The following is a 16,116-nucleotide window of genomic DNA, read 5'->3' on the forward strand; positions in this document are numbered from 1 at the left end:
AGTCAGGAAGGGGCACCCAGCCCTCTCTGCCAAGCCCTGGTTATGCCACAGTCCCGTGTGCCAGCCAGAGAAGGTGGGTGCCCAAAAGGTGGGCTCATCCAGGAGGTGAATCCAGGACCTCTCATACCTTAAGTGAGAATCATGCCCCAGACCTGTGCCCCACAATTCTGGGAGTTGAGGAGGGTGGCTGATGTTGCCTTTTGCCCCTGACAGAGCCTGGAACAGGTAAATCCTACTTATGGTGCCTAGGATATGGGGCTGGCATTTGGAGGTGTCCATGGTGCATAACTTCCCTAGATCCAATGGCCAGAGGGGCAGGTGGACCATAGGGACAGCAGGGACTCCTGGGCACCATCCTGTCCTTGCACAGGGGATGTAGCTCAGCGGGAGAGCGCTTGCTTTGCATGCAAGAGGCCCTGGGATCAACCCCCAGCATCTCCATGTCCTTTTGCCTCTCCAGACCCCTCCCTGATGGATGCGGGGCTGCCAGAGCCCGGCAGCCCTCCCTGAAAAGCGCTGGTGCTGCCTGCAGTCATGGCTGGCCCAGGAGTGGGGCACAGCAGTGGTGCACAGTGGGTGCCCACACCCCATGCCACTACCCTGAGCTGCCCCACTCATCCTGCCCAGCCCCAAGCTGCAGTAACTGGAGGGGAACAAGGGGAAGACCCCAAAGGGCTCTGTACCTCCAGAGAAAAACAAGACAGGCTCTGCCCAAAGGGACGATTCCTCTGGGAGCTGGATCCAGGTCTCCTCACACCTGAAGGTGGAAACGCCCTCCAAACCTGCACTGTTGGGCCCCTTGGCCCCACTGCCCTGGGCTTGGCGTGGGTCCCAGCTGGCCTATTGGTGAAAGGAAACAGCCTCAACACTGACACACGGGGTGCCTATCCCCGTGCTCCCCCATGCTCTCGGCCGGGACGATTTCCCCTGGCCCCAGAGTCAGGAGTCCATGGCTCCCTGCCCTACGATGCTGCATTTTCCCTGGGGAAGGTAGGATGGGCGTGAACACCACAGGAGTCAACACCCATCCAGGCAGGCAAAACCCATCGCTGTGAGCAGGATTCGAACCTGCGCAGGGAACCCCTATTGGATTTCGAGTCCAACGCCTTCACCCCTCGGCCATCACAGCCCCGGCCCCGCCATCGGGGGACAGCCGTGCCCCGGTGCGGGCGGCGCCGCGCTGTGGCGGGCAGCGGTGCGGGGTGCGGGTGTGCGGGGCGGTGTGCGGGGTGTGCGGGGCGGTGTGCGGGGTGTGCGGGGCGTGCGCGCAGCGCTCTGCCCCCGGTGTGTCCCGGCGGGGCTGCGGGCGCGGGCGGTGCGCAGGGAGCGGCCCCGGGCCGGGGTCCCCGGGCAGCGGCGTCCGCGCAGCGGCCGGGCCGGGCCGGGCCGGGCGAGGGCGGGGCGCGGGAGGGGTAGCGCACCCCGGCTCGTTGGTCTAGGGGTATGATTCTCGCTTAGGGTGCGAGAGGTCCCGGGTTCAAATCCCGGACGAGCCCTTCTTTTTACACACCCACTGCTGACCGCGGCACACCTCAGCACACTGCAAACATGGCCGGACATTCCCACTCCCCGCCTCCGCCCCGGCCTGCAGAGCAGCCGGCCCACACAGCCGTGGCACAGCTACGCTCGGCCCCTGACGCGGCCTCTGCGCCCAGAAAATCACGTCCCTGCTCTGCCCCACAGTTATTCCCCCTCTTCCAACCCCCTCGCCAGCCCAGCGACACCTGAGGGACCCCCAGCGCCTGCAAAGACCTGAACCCCCTTTCCCCAGCTTGGGCGCCAGGGGAAGGCAGCAGAGACAGGCACTTCCTCGGAGTGAGGAGAACGCCAGGGCAGAGGCTGTGTCAGGGGGATGTAGCTCAGCGGGAGAGCGCTTGCTTTGCATGCAAGAGGCCCTGGGATCAACCCCCAGCATCTCCACGTCCTTTTGCCTCTCCAAGACCCCTCCCTGATGGATGCGGGGCCGCCAGAGACACCCAGATCCCTCCAAAAAATCCCTGGGCTGCCTGCGGCTGCGGCTGACCTGGGATTGCCTCCTGGCATCCCAAGGCAGGCAGTGAGGAAATGCCCGCAGAGATTGCCCTCCCTGCCCACGGGCTGCACGCTGTGGTGGCACCCAGTGTCCCTTCCCCACGGGGCTCACAGTGTTTCTTGTGGTGACCATTGTCTTTGGGTGACCATTGGTGCTGGTGGGAAGTAGCCAGAGAGGGAGATGATTCTGAGGCTGTCACCTCAGGACACTGTAGGGTGGCAGCTGGCACAGCTCTGCCAGGGCAAGGGGAGGGGGCAGCATGTCCTTGTAGGGCCTGGGGACCCCCAAACCCAGCTGGTGCTGCTTGCAGGATGTGTTGGGCTCCCTGTGCCAGGGGCTCGAGTCAGCACTGGCACTGGTTCCTCAGCAGCAAGAAGAGATGGGCTTTGGAGCTGGGGAATCCCAAACCTGAGGCAGCAGTGTGGGACATGGGGGGAGAGTGGTGGGCAGAGGGTCAGGTGTTTTCAGGAGCACTCAGTGCCAGCAGGGCCAGTGGGCGCCATGGCTCAGCTGGTCAAAGCGCCTGTCTAGTAAACAGGAGATCCTGGGTTCGACTCCCAGTGGTGCCTCAGCCTTGGGGGCTATTTTTCCTCCCTGCCCCAAGTTGGGGGCACTGCTGGGGGTCTTTGTCCTGCTCTGAGCACTGACAGTCCCCAGTGCTCTGACCCTGGCGACTCTACTCTGGGGCTGAAATGTTTCCTTTTGCTTCTTCTTCCTTCACTCCTCACAGTGGAGAGATGGCCCAAACTGTTCCCAGAAACCAGGGAATTTGGGAAATACCAGATACATTAGATGCTGTCTGGACCCCACCACCTTCCTTCCCTATTGCTTTGCACAACTGGTGCCAAATCATGTAGGAAAACCCTCTGGACACAGGTTGGGTGTGGGTGAGTAATGGAGATGCCTGGTGCATGCATTTTCATGGCAACAATAAATGCCACATTGCCCTTTGCCGCCCCATGAACACAGAAGGGAACAGGGAGAGAGGCAAATGAGTCACAAATGCTTGCTTGTCTCCCTGCCCTGCTGTGACAGGGGCTGCCAGGGCTCTGCCTGCCCAGCCTTGCTCACCAAAGGACACCCTGAAGAACTAGCTCCAGTTTTGCTATCTGTGATCAAAAAAAAAAATCAAAAAAAATTCTGCTAAAAAAAATTCTGCTAAAAAAGGGGGCTGCCACAGGGGACGAGGTGGCCGAGTGGTTAAGGCGATGGACTGCTAATCCATTGTGCTCTGCACGCGTGGGTTCGAATCCCACCCTCGTCGGGTCCCCAAGGACCCCTCTCCCAAAGTAAATCTTTTGGCACAGCCTGCCCAGTATCCTCCTGCTCTCTGTGTTTTGCTCTGCTGTGTCAAACACACATCGCATCTGCCTCTGGACTGCTGCTCCCACGGGATGGACCTGCTCCTGGTGGCTCAGGGACTGGTGCGGCCCTTCTGTGCAATGCCCCACGGGAGCAGGGTGCTGTCACCGTCCCCTTCCCTGTCCCCCAAGCTCACCTGCCAGCCTCTCTCCTGCCATCCCATTGCCTCTTCTCCAGAAGCACTGAACTGTAGGCAAGGAAGGTCAGCATCGGGCATCCCTGGGCATCCCCAGAAATGCCGATGCGAGCCAAAAAGCTGTCCTGGACATCTCTGCCGTGTCCCAGAGGTGCTTGTTCTGAGGATGGCAGAGCTGCTGTGCAATGGCAGCTCCCTCCCTCCCTCCTGTGCCTGCAGGAGTGCTCACAGTGGAGATTCCTGTAGACCGGAGAGCATGACCTATGGCAAGATGAAGAGGAAAGATGTGAAAATGCCTCTGAAATCTCAGTGGTCTTGCAGAGAGGGAAGCCTTGCATTTGGCAGTGCTTCCAGGCACCTGGGGAAAGGCATAGTGCCAGCCTTGCCAGTGCCTTCCCTTCTCCCCTCTACTCCTCTCCACTAATGAGGATGTAGCCAAGCAATGCCATAGCTTCAAGGCAAGGTGAGAATGCTCAGGCTTGGCTGCCCACACCTTTTTGACCTTCCCTGTGGCTACATTTCCTTCCCATGCCTTGGGGAACCAGTGAGGAGCTGCTTTCCTCCATCAGCTTCTCCCGAGCCAGAAAGCATGATCAGGCTGCGGGGAAACACTGGCCCCATGCCATTCCACTGCCATGAGATCCTGTGGTGCTGGGCCAGATCTGCCACCCCAGATAAGGGAGATGTCCCTGCCTGGACAGCCAGGCACCCTGCAAGGGATTTGTGGGAGATTTCCTGGGAAAAATGTGTGGCTTTAGGCCCAGCCCTGGAGAGAGATCAACCTGCAGCTGGAGATGCTGAAATGGGCCAGGGTGGTAGGTTCAGGGGTGTGGCAGTGCATAGTAGGGGGATTGCTGTCATGGGATGGGACCTGGGACTTGCAGAGCACAGGCAGCCAGGAGAGGAGCCCCACGGATTCCCTCGGGACACCATTCAACCCTGCCCTGGCACTCACATGTCCTTGTCCTGGTGAGCAGTGACGAGTCCTCCTAAATGGAATGTGCCAGCATCGCTGGTCCTGTGGGGCATCAGCCCACCCAGGGACCCAGCAATTACAGGGATCCCATGGCACTGTGGAACTGGATCATCTGCAGCCCCAGGACAGCGCCTGGCAGCTGGAGCCTGGCTCTCCACAGTGGCACCGGCTGGGCTCCGCTCCCTGGGCTGGGCTGCACACGGTGGCCCTGGAGCACCCTGAGTCTGCCCCAACAAGGACACAGGCAGCCAGGATGCTCCGTGCCTGGGTCTGGCTGCATCAGGATTCTGCCTCCTGGCACTGGGGTGTCCCACTCATCCATCAGCCATCTGGGAGTGGTCCCTGACTGTCCTGCTGCCGGGAGGCAAGCCCTGGGTGAGTGCCCTGCATGCAGACTTTCCTTGGAGATAGGATGCTGTAGGTCTGTTGCTGCTCCAAGATGTGCCCTTGCTTTTGGCTTTCAGGAGAAATTTTAGGACAGGGACAAGCTCCTGCCCTCCAGCCAGTCCAGACACATCCAGCCCTTGGATTGTTGGAAATCAAAATGCAAAGTGGGGAAATTGGAGTTGCAAAGTGCTGCTGGGGCTGGTGATAGGAAGGGAGACACATGGGTTATTGATCCTGGGCCATGTTTTTGTGTCCTTACCTGCAGGAAGAGGCAGGGCTGAAGTGGCCACACATCCTGGATCCGTGCAGAAGTTAAGAAAGTGGGACCGACATATTTGGTTTGGTGAAATTTTCTCAGGTTTGAGGTTCCTCCAGAAAAAGTTACATCTCAAGCAGAAAGTGCTCATTCCCTGAAATGAATAGGGATTGGAAAATTCAGTCTTTGTTTATCTCCCAAATTTCTGCCCTTTCCCCTTTGGTTTTCCTTTTTAAAAATTCATTCATTACACAAACCTGATTATTTTAATATCCTGACGTGCCTTTTGTTTCCCCTGCTGTCTTTTCCAGGAAAAGGACTTGTTTCAGTCCACAGATCTGCTCACATTCCCCCCCTGAGTGCCCCATTGCGTTTACCCCAAGCATCAATGCATCCATGGATGTTATTCTGGGACATGATGGTCCAATGTGAGCAGAACCTCAAGTACTTTAACTGGATTTCAAAACTGAAACACACAGTGAGGCTGCAGTTCAGAAGATCCCACCCTCTGCCTGAAAGCCTGGAAGGGAGTCACCCAAGAAGGGCTGTTTTCCTGAGATCATGGGAGTGCACAGAGAAACAAAAAAACCCACAAAAAAGCCCCCAACAAACAAACCCCAAACTACCCCCACCAACAACAAACAGAGAGATGGAAACTGATTAGTGAATGGAAAGAAAACCTGGCTGGTAGAAGAAGGGTTTAATTCTCAGGCTGTGGGTCCAAGGTGCACTTGTGGCATCAATTTATTATTCAAGAGTGGTGCAAAAAGCAGCACTTAGTAAAGCTTAAACTAAAACCTCATCTTTTCCTGCTCTCCAAGTCACCATTTAGGGGATTATGAATGGTGAACCCACAGCCTCCTGCCTTACTCCAGAAGCTGCCAGGCTGCTCCTCCCTGAAGCCTGTGTCCTCTGCTGCACCTTAGAAAACCTGATTTCCTTTTCCCCCTTCCAGAATGATGTTAAAAAATAGCTGGGTTTTACCCCAGAACCCTGGAAAAGCTTTTTTTCCCTGACAGGCAGGGAGGAGTCAGTAGGGACCATTCAGTGTGATCCACTGTGGCCAAGTCATCCCAAGAACTCAAATGACCCCCCAAAACCCCACAGGCACGTCTTTAACAGGACGCTGGCAGCCCCATACACGCATAGTATGTGTGTCCCGGTACTGCCAGGGTTTATTCCAGGGCAGGAGATATATGTGCCGTCAGCTGGGCTCTGCTGGGGTGAAATGAAAAGCCTTTTTCAAACTTTCCTTGCCCCTAGAGCTCATGATGGCTCATCACGGTGCTGCTTGGGACCACATCAGCAACCCCCTCTCCCCACTGTGTGGGTGATTCACGTTTAAGTGCAGGTTGGGATGTTTGGGATGTTTAGTAGCTAACAGGCTTCCAGCAGAGCAATCCGGTGTCACACCGCAGCCTGTAATTACTGTAATTAACCCTGTCTTGACGATGTCACTCCATCACGAGGAAAGACACCAGTGACCTTCTGGCTCACTGCTACTACCCTATCCAAAGAGCGGGATGGAAGGGTTTTGGAAATCAGCTCCATTCAGAAAATCAGCCACTTTAGATGTGTGTCACCTGTGGGGGTGGACTTCCAAGCCCATGATCACTTTGCTTTTAAAATCTGAGGTGCCTTCCAAGCAGGACTCATATTCCAGGTGTGAGGAATAACAACAACAACAAAAAAAAAACGAAAAGGAAAATCCTCTAAGTGCATCCAAACCCATAACAAATTGGTCATGCTGGGCTAGGTCTGGTCCCTGTGTCCACATCGCCAGCACCCTCACCCCTGCAGCCCCTCAGCTTTCCTGCCACCCATGAGACTCCTGGCACCAGATTTAACTACAAATGGATGTTCCTTACATTCAGTTTACATCCCTGGTCTCACCTCAGGTGCACCGGGGAGCTGAATTGGTTGTACTGAGAGGAAGGTGGGGATGTGTCTGCCCTAAATTCTGCTGAAACACTCTCCTGCCTGGTGGCATAAAGACCTAAAATGTCCCTTGGCCTTAGGAAGGAAGGTAATTAATGCCTGTAGCCCGAATCATTTCAATCTTACTCAGTATTACATGGAAACAAAACATGAGAGATGAAAGAGGGAACTGTTTAATCAGTCGGGGGAGCTTTCCAGGAGAAAACTGCTGGTTGTTGGGGAGTTTCAGGCGGAAGGCACGCACCCGCTCCCCCAGGGGGCTGGGCCACCCTATAAAACTGTAGGGACAGTGCCTGGCCCCACGACCTGCTCCAGCTGCCACTGCTGCCACCTCCAACTGGGTAAGTTGAGACAGACTCCATCCCCTTCCCCACGCCTCCCTCCTCCCTTCCAGCCACAGAGGACATCGGGGAAGGGTGTACCTCTGTCCTAATATGAGGAGTGCAAGGGGTTCCAGGATGCAGGGCTTACAGGGTCTGCAACCATATAAACAGTTGCATTCTTCATGATTTTCCTTGCTGAAGGAGAAAAACCAACTAGAACAGGACGTGGCTGGGTTGCATGGATTGATGTACCCTGTTTATGGAAGGGCATCAGAGGTCCCTTATATATTGGGATGGGATGGCTCAGCTCATGTTGTGCTGATTTAAGTGGGTTTTGCTTCAACCACATGCATCTTGTGAGCACCTTGCTTGCCAAAGGCTCCCTGTCAGCCCGGAGCAGGAGTGGGTCTGCTTTCTGCTCCCAGCACCTGGTGCCTCCAGCTTTCCGAGACCAACCTGCAGCTGAAACAAATTCCCCTCACTCTCCCGAGTGGTTTATGGGGCGAGGGAGGGGGGAAACCTTCCTTTGCTGTTCCTAAACCATTCAGACTCACTCTCTAGCTCGCTCTCCCATGCTTCTTATTATGGGAGGTGCTGCGTGAGGGCTCAGCAGGGACAGACAGACCTCTGCCTTGCCTTTACATCCTGACTCTGGCTTTCAGGTGCACATCCTCGCCGAGCCATGTCCTGCTACGACCTGTGCCTGCCCTCCTCCTGCGGTCCCCGGCCCCTGGCCACCAGCTGCAACCAGCCCTGCTTCCGCCGCTGCAGGGACTCCACCACCTTCATCCAGCCACCCACGGTCGTGGTCACGCTGCCCGGGCCCATCCTCAGCTCCTTCCCGCAGAACACCACGGTGGGCTCCACGGCGTCGGCGGCAGTCGGGAGCTACCTGCGCTGCTGCGGCATCCCCGTGGGCTCCCGGGGGCTGGGCAAGGCGGGACTGCTGTGCTTGGGCACTGGGCTGTAGGGTGTCCCTGGCCAGGGCTCTTCCTCCTGCCTGTGCCAGTGGCGTGGTCGGGAAGGACAAGCGAAGCACAGGACCAAGACTGGGGAAGAGGACTAAGGAGATGCCCCTGGGTTTCCCAGCAGTTCCCCCAGGAGGACGGGAGCCATGTGAGCTCGTCACTCCAGACCGTGCCTCTGTACACCTTTCTCTCACTAACTCTTTATATTTCCATGTTCTACATGGCATTTGCTGCTGGCTGGGCAATAAATGCTTCTAGCAGGCTGTAGATGGCAGATAATAGTCATGGGGTGGTGGGGCGAGGGGACACCTTGTAGGGATCAGCTTGTCCCAAAATGGGGTTTATCCATTTCTTTATTGAGCGCTGGAAACGCACTTGTACTCTCAACTGGTTCACTCTCCTTCTCATTAAAGACTTGCTACATCATAACCTGAGTCTTCTGGTGTTCCTTGTTCATGAGTCTGGAGGGGTGACCTCCTCTGGAGGCACTTTGTTGCTGCTGGGGAGGTCTGGTTTTTGTATGACATGGGGGTTTCTGCTGCCCAGCTCTTCCCTGTGCAGACAGAAGTGTGTGGTTTGCTGGGGCCAGCCCGAAGGCAACTTTCTCATCCTGGAAACCTCTCCTGCTGCCCCACAGCAAGCACCTGCTCAGGGAGGAATTCCTGCCGGAGCAGACTTTATTGCTTGTTCCCTCAAGGAGCTGGGAACACGAAGGTTTGACATTCCAAAATGGCATTTACCTTGCATTTTGCAGTGATTTTTGGAGGGGGGTTGAGCTAAGGAGGGTGGACCCAGAGTCAGGGAAGAAAGAAGTGGGATTCTTGGGAGATGGGGTCCTTTGGATGGGCATCCTATGCCTAGCTCACCCAGTGTTTAACGGGTGACAGTGAAGAGCAAAAAAGAAGAGCCAGTAATTGTTTTATGGATAGGGGACACAGGAGTCTCTGGAAGATGTCACTAATTGAGTAAAGCCTCTTTTTAAGATGCCATGGATCATCAGGCAGAACCTTTTCAGTTGATGGAAGGAGGAATAGGAGTATTTGCATAAAGCTTGTGAGTGTTTATAATGAGGGATTATGCCGAGCTTGAAAGCCTATTGGTCATCAAAAGTCTTTGACCAAGCTCCACTGGTTTTATTGCCCAGGAGACCTTTGCAGAGGTGCTCCTAATTTGGAGAAAATTTACATGGCAATTGCTCAGCAGCCAGTGCACCAGAAGAAGGGAGGTGTCCTTCTTCCAAGGACTGCTCAGAATTTTTATCCCAGCTCTGGAAACTGTCTGCAGAGATAGGATGCAAAATTTTGAATAAAAAATGACAAAAAACTTTGGAATTCCAGCAAAATTTTTGTTGGGAAGCTGTAGGTCTCTGGGCCTTGTGCAGCTGCCTTCCTCAAGCCTGCTCCACAGAACAGTCCAGGAGGGAGCAGGTGGAAAGAATAATGACCTTTTTTTGTAGCTTTGCACTGAATGACTCCACTGGTGAGGTTATACAGATTTTAATCTGGTTTTTTTCTGAAAGTCCAGTGTCTCCGAAAATCTACACAGGTTCTTGATTTGGCTTGAAAATTGTGATGCCTTAGTGCAGTCAGTCAGGGAAATGAGGACCTTGGTGCCTTTCAGGGCTCCCTGTCCTGAGGGACTGGGGACTCTGTCTCCCATAGGAGCTTTGACTCCAGCTGGGAGCCATGCCTCCTTGGCTCCCAGCTCAAGAGCAGTCCTGAATTCACATTTCGCCCACAAGCCAGCCCTTGCCCTGGGCAGGACCCCCCAGACCTGCTGATCAGGCCCTAAATACAGGTTTCTGTAGAGGCAGCACAGCCAAAGTCTCCAGTGAGAAACAGGGAGCTACATAACAAGACTGGGATGAAAAAAAAAAAAAAGCTCAGCAGGTGGAAGCACATGGAGGGAAATAGCTGGGTCCTGGGATTTGGTCCCAGTATTGCCTACTTACAGCTTTCAAAAGCAGCAGAAGCATTTCTGAGAAGAGCCTGTAGTATAGCCCTGATGCCACCCTCTGGCCATGCCTGTTGAGGTTCACGTCTCCTGCCCGCCTCCCATCTTCCCTCAGCTGCTTCATGACCTTGGAGGAAAACTTCTCCCTGTGGTCACTCAGTATCCTCAGGCTCCTGAAGGACGGGTACCTTCCCACCCCGGGGATGGATGACGTGGGAAGGAGAGGGGAAGTCATGGTTCGAGGAGAAACAAGCACAGAGAGCTGTGATGGAAAAGGGGAGATTGCTGTGAACAGCAAGTGGGACCATTTGGAATGGAGACTTTGTCTGGGGAGGGTTAGGTTTGATTAGGAAAATGTTCTTCCCCCAGAGGGTGGTCAGGCACTGAACAGGCTCCCCAGGGAATGGTCACAGCCCCAAGGCTGCCAGAGCTCCAGAAGCGTTTGGATAATGCTCTCAGGCACAGGGTGGGATTGGTGGGGTGTCCTGTGCAGAGCCAGGACTTGGACTTTGATGATCCTTACAGGTCCCTTCCAATTCAGGATATTCTATGATTCTATGGAAGCCTCAGGCAGCATGGTGCTGGTGATAGGGAGGGAAGGATTGGTGGGTCAACAGAGCACATCACTCTTCAGCTTTTCTGCACATCCAGGTGAGAAGACAAAAATTGTGGTGTGTCACAGCAGTGGGAGAGGATGAAGAGATAGATCCACCACCTGTGACTTTACTGGGTTGCAAAAGGTGTATCCCAGACCAGCACTGGGGCACTGGGCTGAGGGCAACGCTGGGAGGGTGAGCTGCATCAATCAGGCAGCATCCCTCATCCTCCTCCCTGGGACAAGGACTGCTGGCCAGAGCACTTTGGGACACACCTGGAGCCACCAGGTGAGAGACAGAGCCCCTGGAGCTGGGACCCTGCAAGCAAGGCAGGCAGAGAGATGGGACTTGTGCAGCCAGTCCCTGGATGTGTTCAAGGCCAGGATGGATGGAGCTTGCAGCAGCCTTCCAGATTGAGGAAGGGGAGAGAAAGTGGTTGCATGGCCAGGACAAGAGGGAGGAGAGGACACCACTGAGGATATCCCACCCCAGCCACTCATGGATCGAGCACAGGGCAGGGGCTCAGGGTGCCCCCCCTGCCATGCTTGGGGAGCCAGACAGGCAGTGGCTCTGCCAAGGGCTCCGGTTCTTCCCCAGGGCTGGAGATCCCATAAACCAGGAAAATAACAGGCTGCCCACATGTGTGAGTCACGGGGGAAGAAGCAGGCAAATCAAAAGGCACTGGCAAGCCAGTCTGGCCCTCCTGGTGCTCCCTGTGGGAATGGGGCTCACAAGAGTTGCATCCCGCAGCCCTCTTGGCTCCACCACCACTGTGTCACCCTAAGCCCACATCATCATCAGACATCGCTCCTGGCTGTCCTACACCCTCCTCTGCTCCAAGCTTTTGCTGTGGAGGGCAGCCCTGAGGGAGAGACTGGGATGAGCGCAATGAAAGCGGAGCACAGATCCCAACGGTTTGCAGGGTTCTGGGTGGGAATCTGAGTTTTAAACACAATAATTGTTTGATTAAACATTCCAGGGCTGTTAATTCACAGAGAGAGGTGTCTGCACACTTCCCAAAGAGGAGAAGGGTGATGTGGTTATGGTGTGTGGGGTAGCTGCTGTCAGCGCTGCATACATGGGGTTGAAGGAGCTGCATATCTGTGGGGGGTTATGAGACCTGGAAATCATGGGGTGCAGTGTTTCCCTTGCCTGCTCCCCTCCACTCCTCTGTGATATGAAGGACTGTGGCTGCACCATCCTCCCAGTTCCCCTCAGTCAGCTCAGGGGGTTTGGATGGAGGGAATCTCTGCTCTGGTACAGCCATGTGTTACAATTAGCATTAGAGGCTGGCTGCTGTCTCCAAATCACCTCTTTGCACTGTTGTCCCTGTGTGAAGGGGGGTCCCCACCAGCTGGGGCTCCTGCAGCAGATCATCTTGCCACCCCAGCACAGCTACAGGCAGCCCCACTCTGAGGACCTGTGTCCTGAAAAATTCCTCATGTCCTGCCCTGGAGCTGTGCCCTCATGGCACCCATAGGAGCCCCAGCACCAGCACCCTGCTGACCCTCATGGGAGCTGGGAAAAAAGAATTTGCTGGTAACCCAGCACTCACAGCTCCTGTCCCTTATCTCAAAGCCACACTGGAATCTATGGGGTTGTGACATGGATTGGAACACGGCCGTTCCCACATCCTGGCTTGGCAAATTCCTGCAGGCAGGATGGAGCCTCAAGGGGTGGCTGCCAAGTGCCACTGGAGCAGGGGATGTAGCTCAGCGGAAGAGCGCTTGCTTTGCATGCAAGAGGCCCTGGGATCAACCCCCAGCATCTCCATGTGTTTTTTTGCTTCCCCAGACCCCTCCCTGATGGATGCAGGGCTGCCAGAGTCCCCTCAAAAGGCCCTGGGGTTTCCTCCAGATTGTTGGTGTAGGGATAAATGTCTCACTTTTGGGTGTGGGAGATCCTGAGTTCAACTCCTGGATAAACCCGCCTTTGGATCCAACCCCTCCTTTTTGGGGGCAAATCCTCCTTTGGGTAAAGCCCCGGCTTTGGAGACAACCCTTTTGGGACAGCTCCTCCTTTGGGGACTCCACCTCTGCTGCTCTCTGCAGACCAAGTGCGGGACAATCAGCCCTTGCATCCCCCAGCTCCTTGCAAACAGCATCCTGTGGGGTGGCCGTAGTGCCTCTAACTCAGCTAACATTATTTCTGGCAAATAAAGACGACCCCTGCAGTGCCAAGAGGCTGTGCCCTCCCGAAATTCCTTCAGCGGCAGGGGATGTAGCTCAGTGGGAGAGCGCTTGCTTCGCATGTAAGAGGCCCTGGGTTCAATCCCCAGCATCTCCAGTAGTTTTGTGATTTTTCCCCACTTCCTCCACGAGGCGGCGATGATAAACTCCTTTTACATCAGGCCTTCCCAAAAGGAGATTCCCTGCACCATGGCTGTGCCGCCCACACGGGGCCGCGATGGCAGCACGGACCCCACACTGCTGTCCCCCACTGCCCCGACAGCCCCTTCCCCACCCAGGAGGGGACCAATCCCGACCATGGCTGGGCCATGTCGGCCACCCGTGCCCTCTGCACAAGGCAGCGTCGCCCCACGCGTGCCCGGAATCCAGCGACGAGTGCCCAAAAAGAAGGGCTCGTCCGGGATTTGAACCCGGGACCTCTCGCACCCTAAGCGAGAATCATACCCCTAGACCAACGAGCCGGGGTGCACGTACTGTCCCGCACCCCCCCTCTGGCCCGGGACATCCCGGACACTTCCGCGCTTCCCGGGAAAACGCGGCGCGGTCCGGCCCGGGGCACGGCTGCCCCCCCACCCTGGGACTCAGGGCTGTGATGGCCGAGGGGTGAAGGCGTTGGACTCGAAATCCAATAGGGGTTCCCTGCGCAGGTTCGAATCCTGCTCACAGCGATGGGTTTTACCCAACGCCCGGATACACACGCTGGGGGTGCTGGGGTGTCCTCGCTGCGGGTCCCGGGAGGAGCTGATATGGAAAGGTCATTCGCAGCCAGGGAAACGTCGTTTCTCCCTCGGGAGCACCTCAATGCCCCAGGCAGGGACTGTGATGCCCCCGGGGGATTCTCCAGGTTTTGCAGACCCGGAAGAGGTGAGGAAAAAGATACTGAGGGCAGTGGCGTGGGGACGTGGAACCGCTTCCCGGCTTGCTGAGTGGATTCCCTCTCATCGCCCTGTCCCACATCCCTGGGGGAGCAGTGCACCCCAGGCTCATTGGTTCAGCTCTCAGAAGAGGTTTTGGGCACCACCAACCCTCCTTCCCACTTGCTCCTCCCAGCACCCATGTTCACCCCTGGAGGCACCCGATACCCGTGGCGAAGGAAAACAAAGTGCTCCAGTGCTCTGCAGCCTCCGGGCAGGGGAGGGAAAGAGCTCTGGGCATTTTTACTCAGGCTTGAGGTGCCAGGATACAGCACCAGGCCTTTCCTGGGGAGCCCTGGCAGCCTCGCAACCAGCAGAGAGGGGTCCGGGGAGACAAAAGGACGTGGAGATGCTGGGGGTTGATCCCAGGGCCTCTTGCATGCAAAGCAAGCGCTCTCCCGCTGAGCTACATCCCCTGTGCAAGGAAGGGACCCTGGGATGCCTGTGCTGGGGTGGATATTCCTTGGTTCGGGGTCCCTTCCCGGACTCACCATCTTGAGCTGTTCCTGTGTTCCTGTGCCGTGATTAAATTGCTTTAAGGATCCAGACGTCAGAGACTTTGCCAGGGGAAACCTGCGGTCGAGCCAGTGAGGAAACCACGTGGCGACTGGATGGGAGCGGAGTGTGCAAGGAGCCATGTGGGGTCCTCGTTGGATCACTGCAGCCGCCCACTGAGGCATGCGGGGCTCTCTGCAGCCTCTCACACTCTGGGAGCAGGGAGGTGCCTCTTGCTGTGGCCACGAGGTGCCAGATCCAGCATGTCCCACTTCCAGCGCCTCTTTCGTCCACAAAAAGCCCCTCGGCGGCCTTTGCAGCAGGTGGAATGGCCGGTGCTTTTTCTGCCGCCTTTCGGTGTGGGGCATCCCGCGAAGCCGATCTCGTGCGGGATCGCCTGTGAGCTGTGTTTGTCCTCGGTGGGAGCGAATGGGCGTGTGTGTGTGTCAGGGGCTGTCGGTGCCCTTTGGTGTCGGTGCACGGGGTGGTGCGGCGCATGGGATGTGGGCGGGGGAGAGGGGAGCGCAGTGATCAGCGTGGGAAGTGTGAGTGGGTGCCGTGTGTGCGGTGTGGAAGGGCTGTAGAGCGTTGTATGGGTGCGTGTGTGCGCGGTGTCCCTGCGCAGGCAGGGCCCGTGTGGCAGCGTGTGCCTGGAGCGCCGTTTTGCTGGGAAGCGCGGAAGTGTCCGGGGTGTCCCGGGCCAGAGGGGGGGTGCAGGGCAAGTTGTGCACCCCGGCTCGTTGGTCTAGGGGTATGATTCTCGCTTAGGGTGCGAGAGGTCCCGGGTTCAACTCCCGGACGAGCCCTTGTTTTTGGGCACCCAGAGCCCTCCTGCCCCCTGGCTGGTCCTCCCAGCACAGGTGGTCACCCCAAGAGACACCGTGGGGAAGGGACACTGGGTGCCACCACAGCGTGCAGCCCGTGGGCAGGGAGGGCAATCTCTGCGGGCATTTCCTCACTGCCTGCCTTGGGATGCCAGGAGGCAATCCCAGGTCAGCCGCAGCCGCAGGCAGCCCAGGGATTTTTTGGAGGGATCTGGGTGTCTCTGGCGGCCCCGCATCCATCAGGGAGGGGTCTTGGAGAGGCAAAAGGACGTGGAGATGCTGGGGGTTGATCCCAGGGCCTCTTGCATGCAAAGCAAGCGCTCTCCCGCTGAGCTACATCCCCCTGACACAGCCTCTGCCCTGGCGTTCTCCTCACTCCGAGGAAGTGCCTGTCTCTGCTGCCTTCCCCTGGCGCCCAAGCTGGGGAAAGGGGGTTCAGGTCTTTGCAGGCGCTGGGGGTCCCTCAGGTGTCGCTGGGCTGGCGAGGGGGTTGGAAGAGGGGGAATAACTGTGGGGCAGAGCAGGGACGTGATTTTCTGGGCGCAGAGGCCGCGTCAGGGGCCGAGCGTAGCTGTGCCACGGCTGTGTGGGCCGGCTGCTCTGCAGGCCGGGGCGGAGGCGGGGAGTGGGAATGTCTGGCCATGTTTGCAGTGTGCTGAGATGTGCCGCGGTCAGCAGTGGGTGTGTAAAAAGAAGGGCTCGTCCGGGATTTGAACCCGGGACCTCTCGCACCCTAAGCGAGAATCATACCCCTAGACCAACGAGCC

General features: G+C 56.9%; 1 protein-coding gene across 1 annotated transcript; it reads left to right on the top strand.

Moving 5' to 3' along the window:
- Positions 1-8,092: 8,092 nt before the first annotated feature.
- LOC309575256 (feather beta keratin-like) lies at positions 8,093-8,380 on the top strand (the record flags this gene model as incomplete). Its single annotated transcript, XM_082285587.1, has 1 exon — positions 8,093-8,380. One exon carries the CDS (start codon positions 8,093-8,095, stop codon positions 8,378-8,380), a length of 288 nt encoding a protein of 95 aa, XP_082141713.1.
- Positions 8,381-16,116: the final 7,736 nt, after the last annotated feature.

This window comes from Coloeus monedula (assembly GCF_965178545.1).
Source record: "Coloeus monedula genome assembly, chromosome: 7".
In the NCBI taxonomy this organism is placed as follows: domain Eukaryota; kingdom Metazoa; phylum Chordata; class Aves; order Passeriformes; family Corvidae; genus Coloeus; species Coloeus monedula.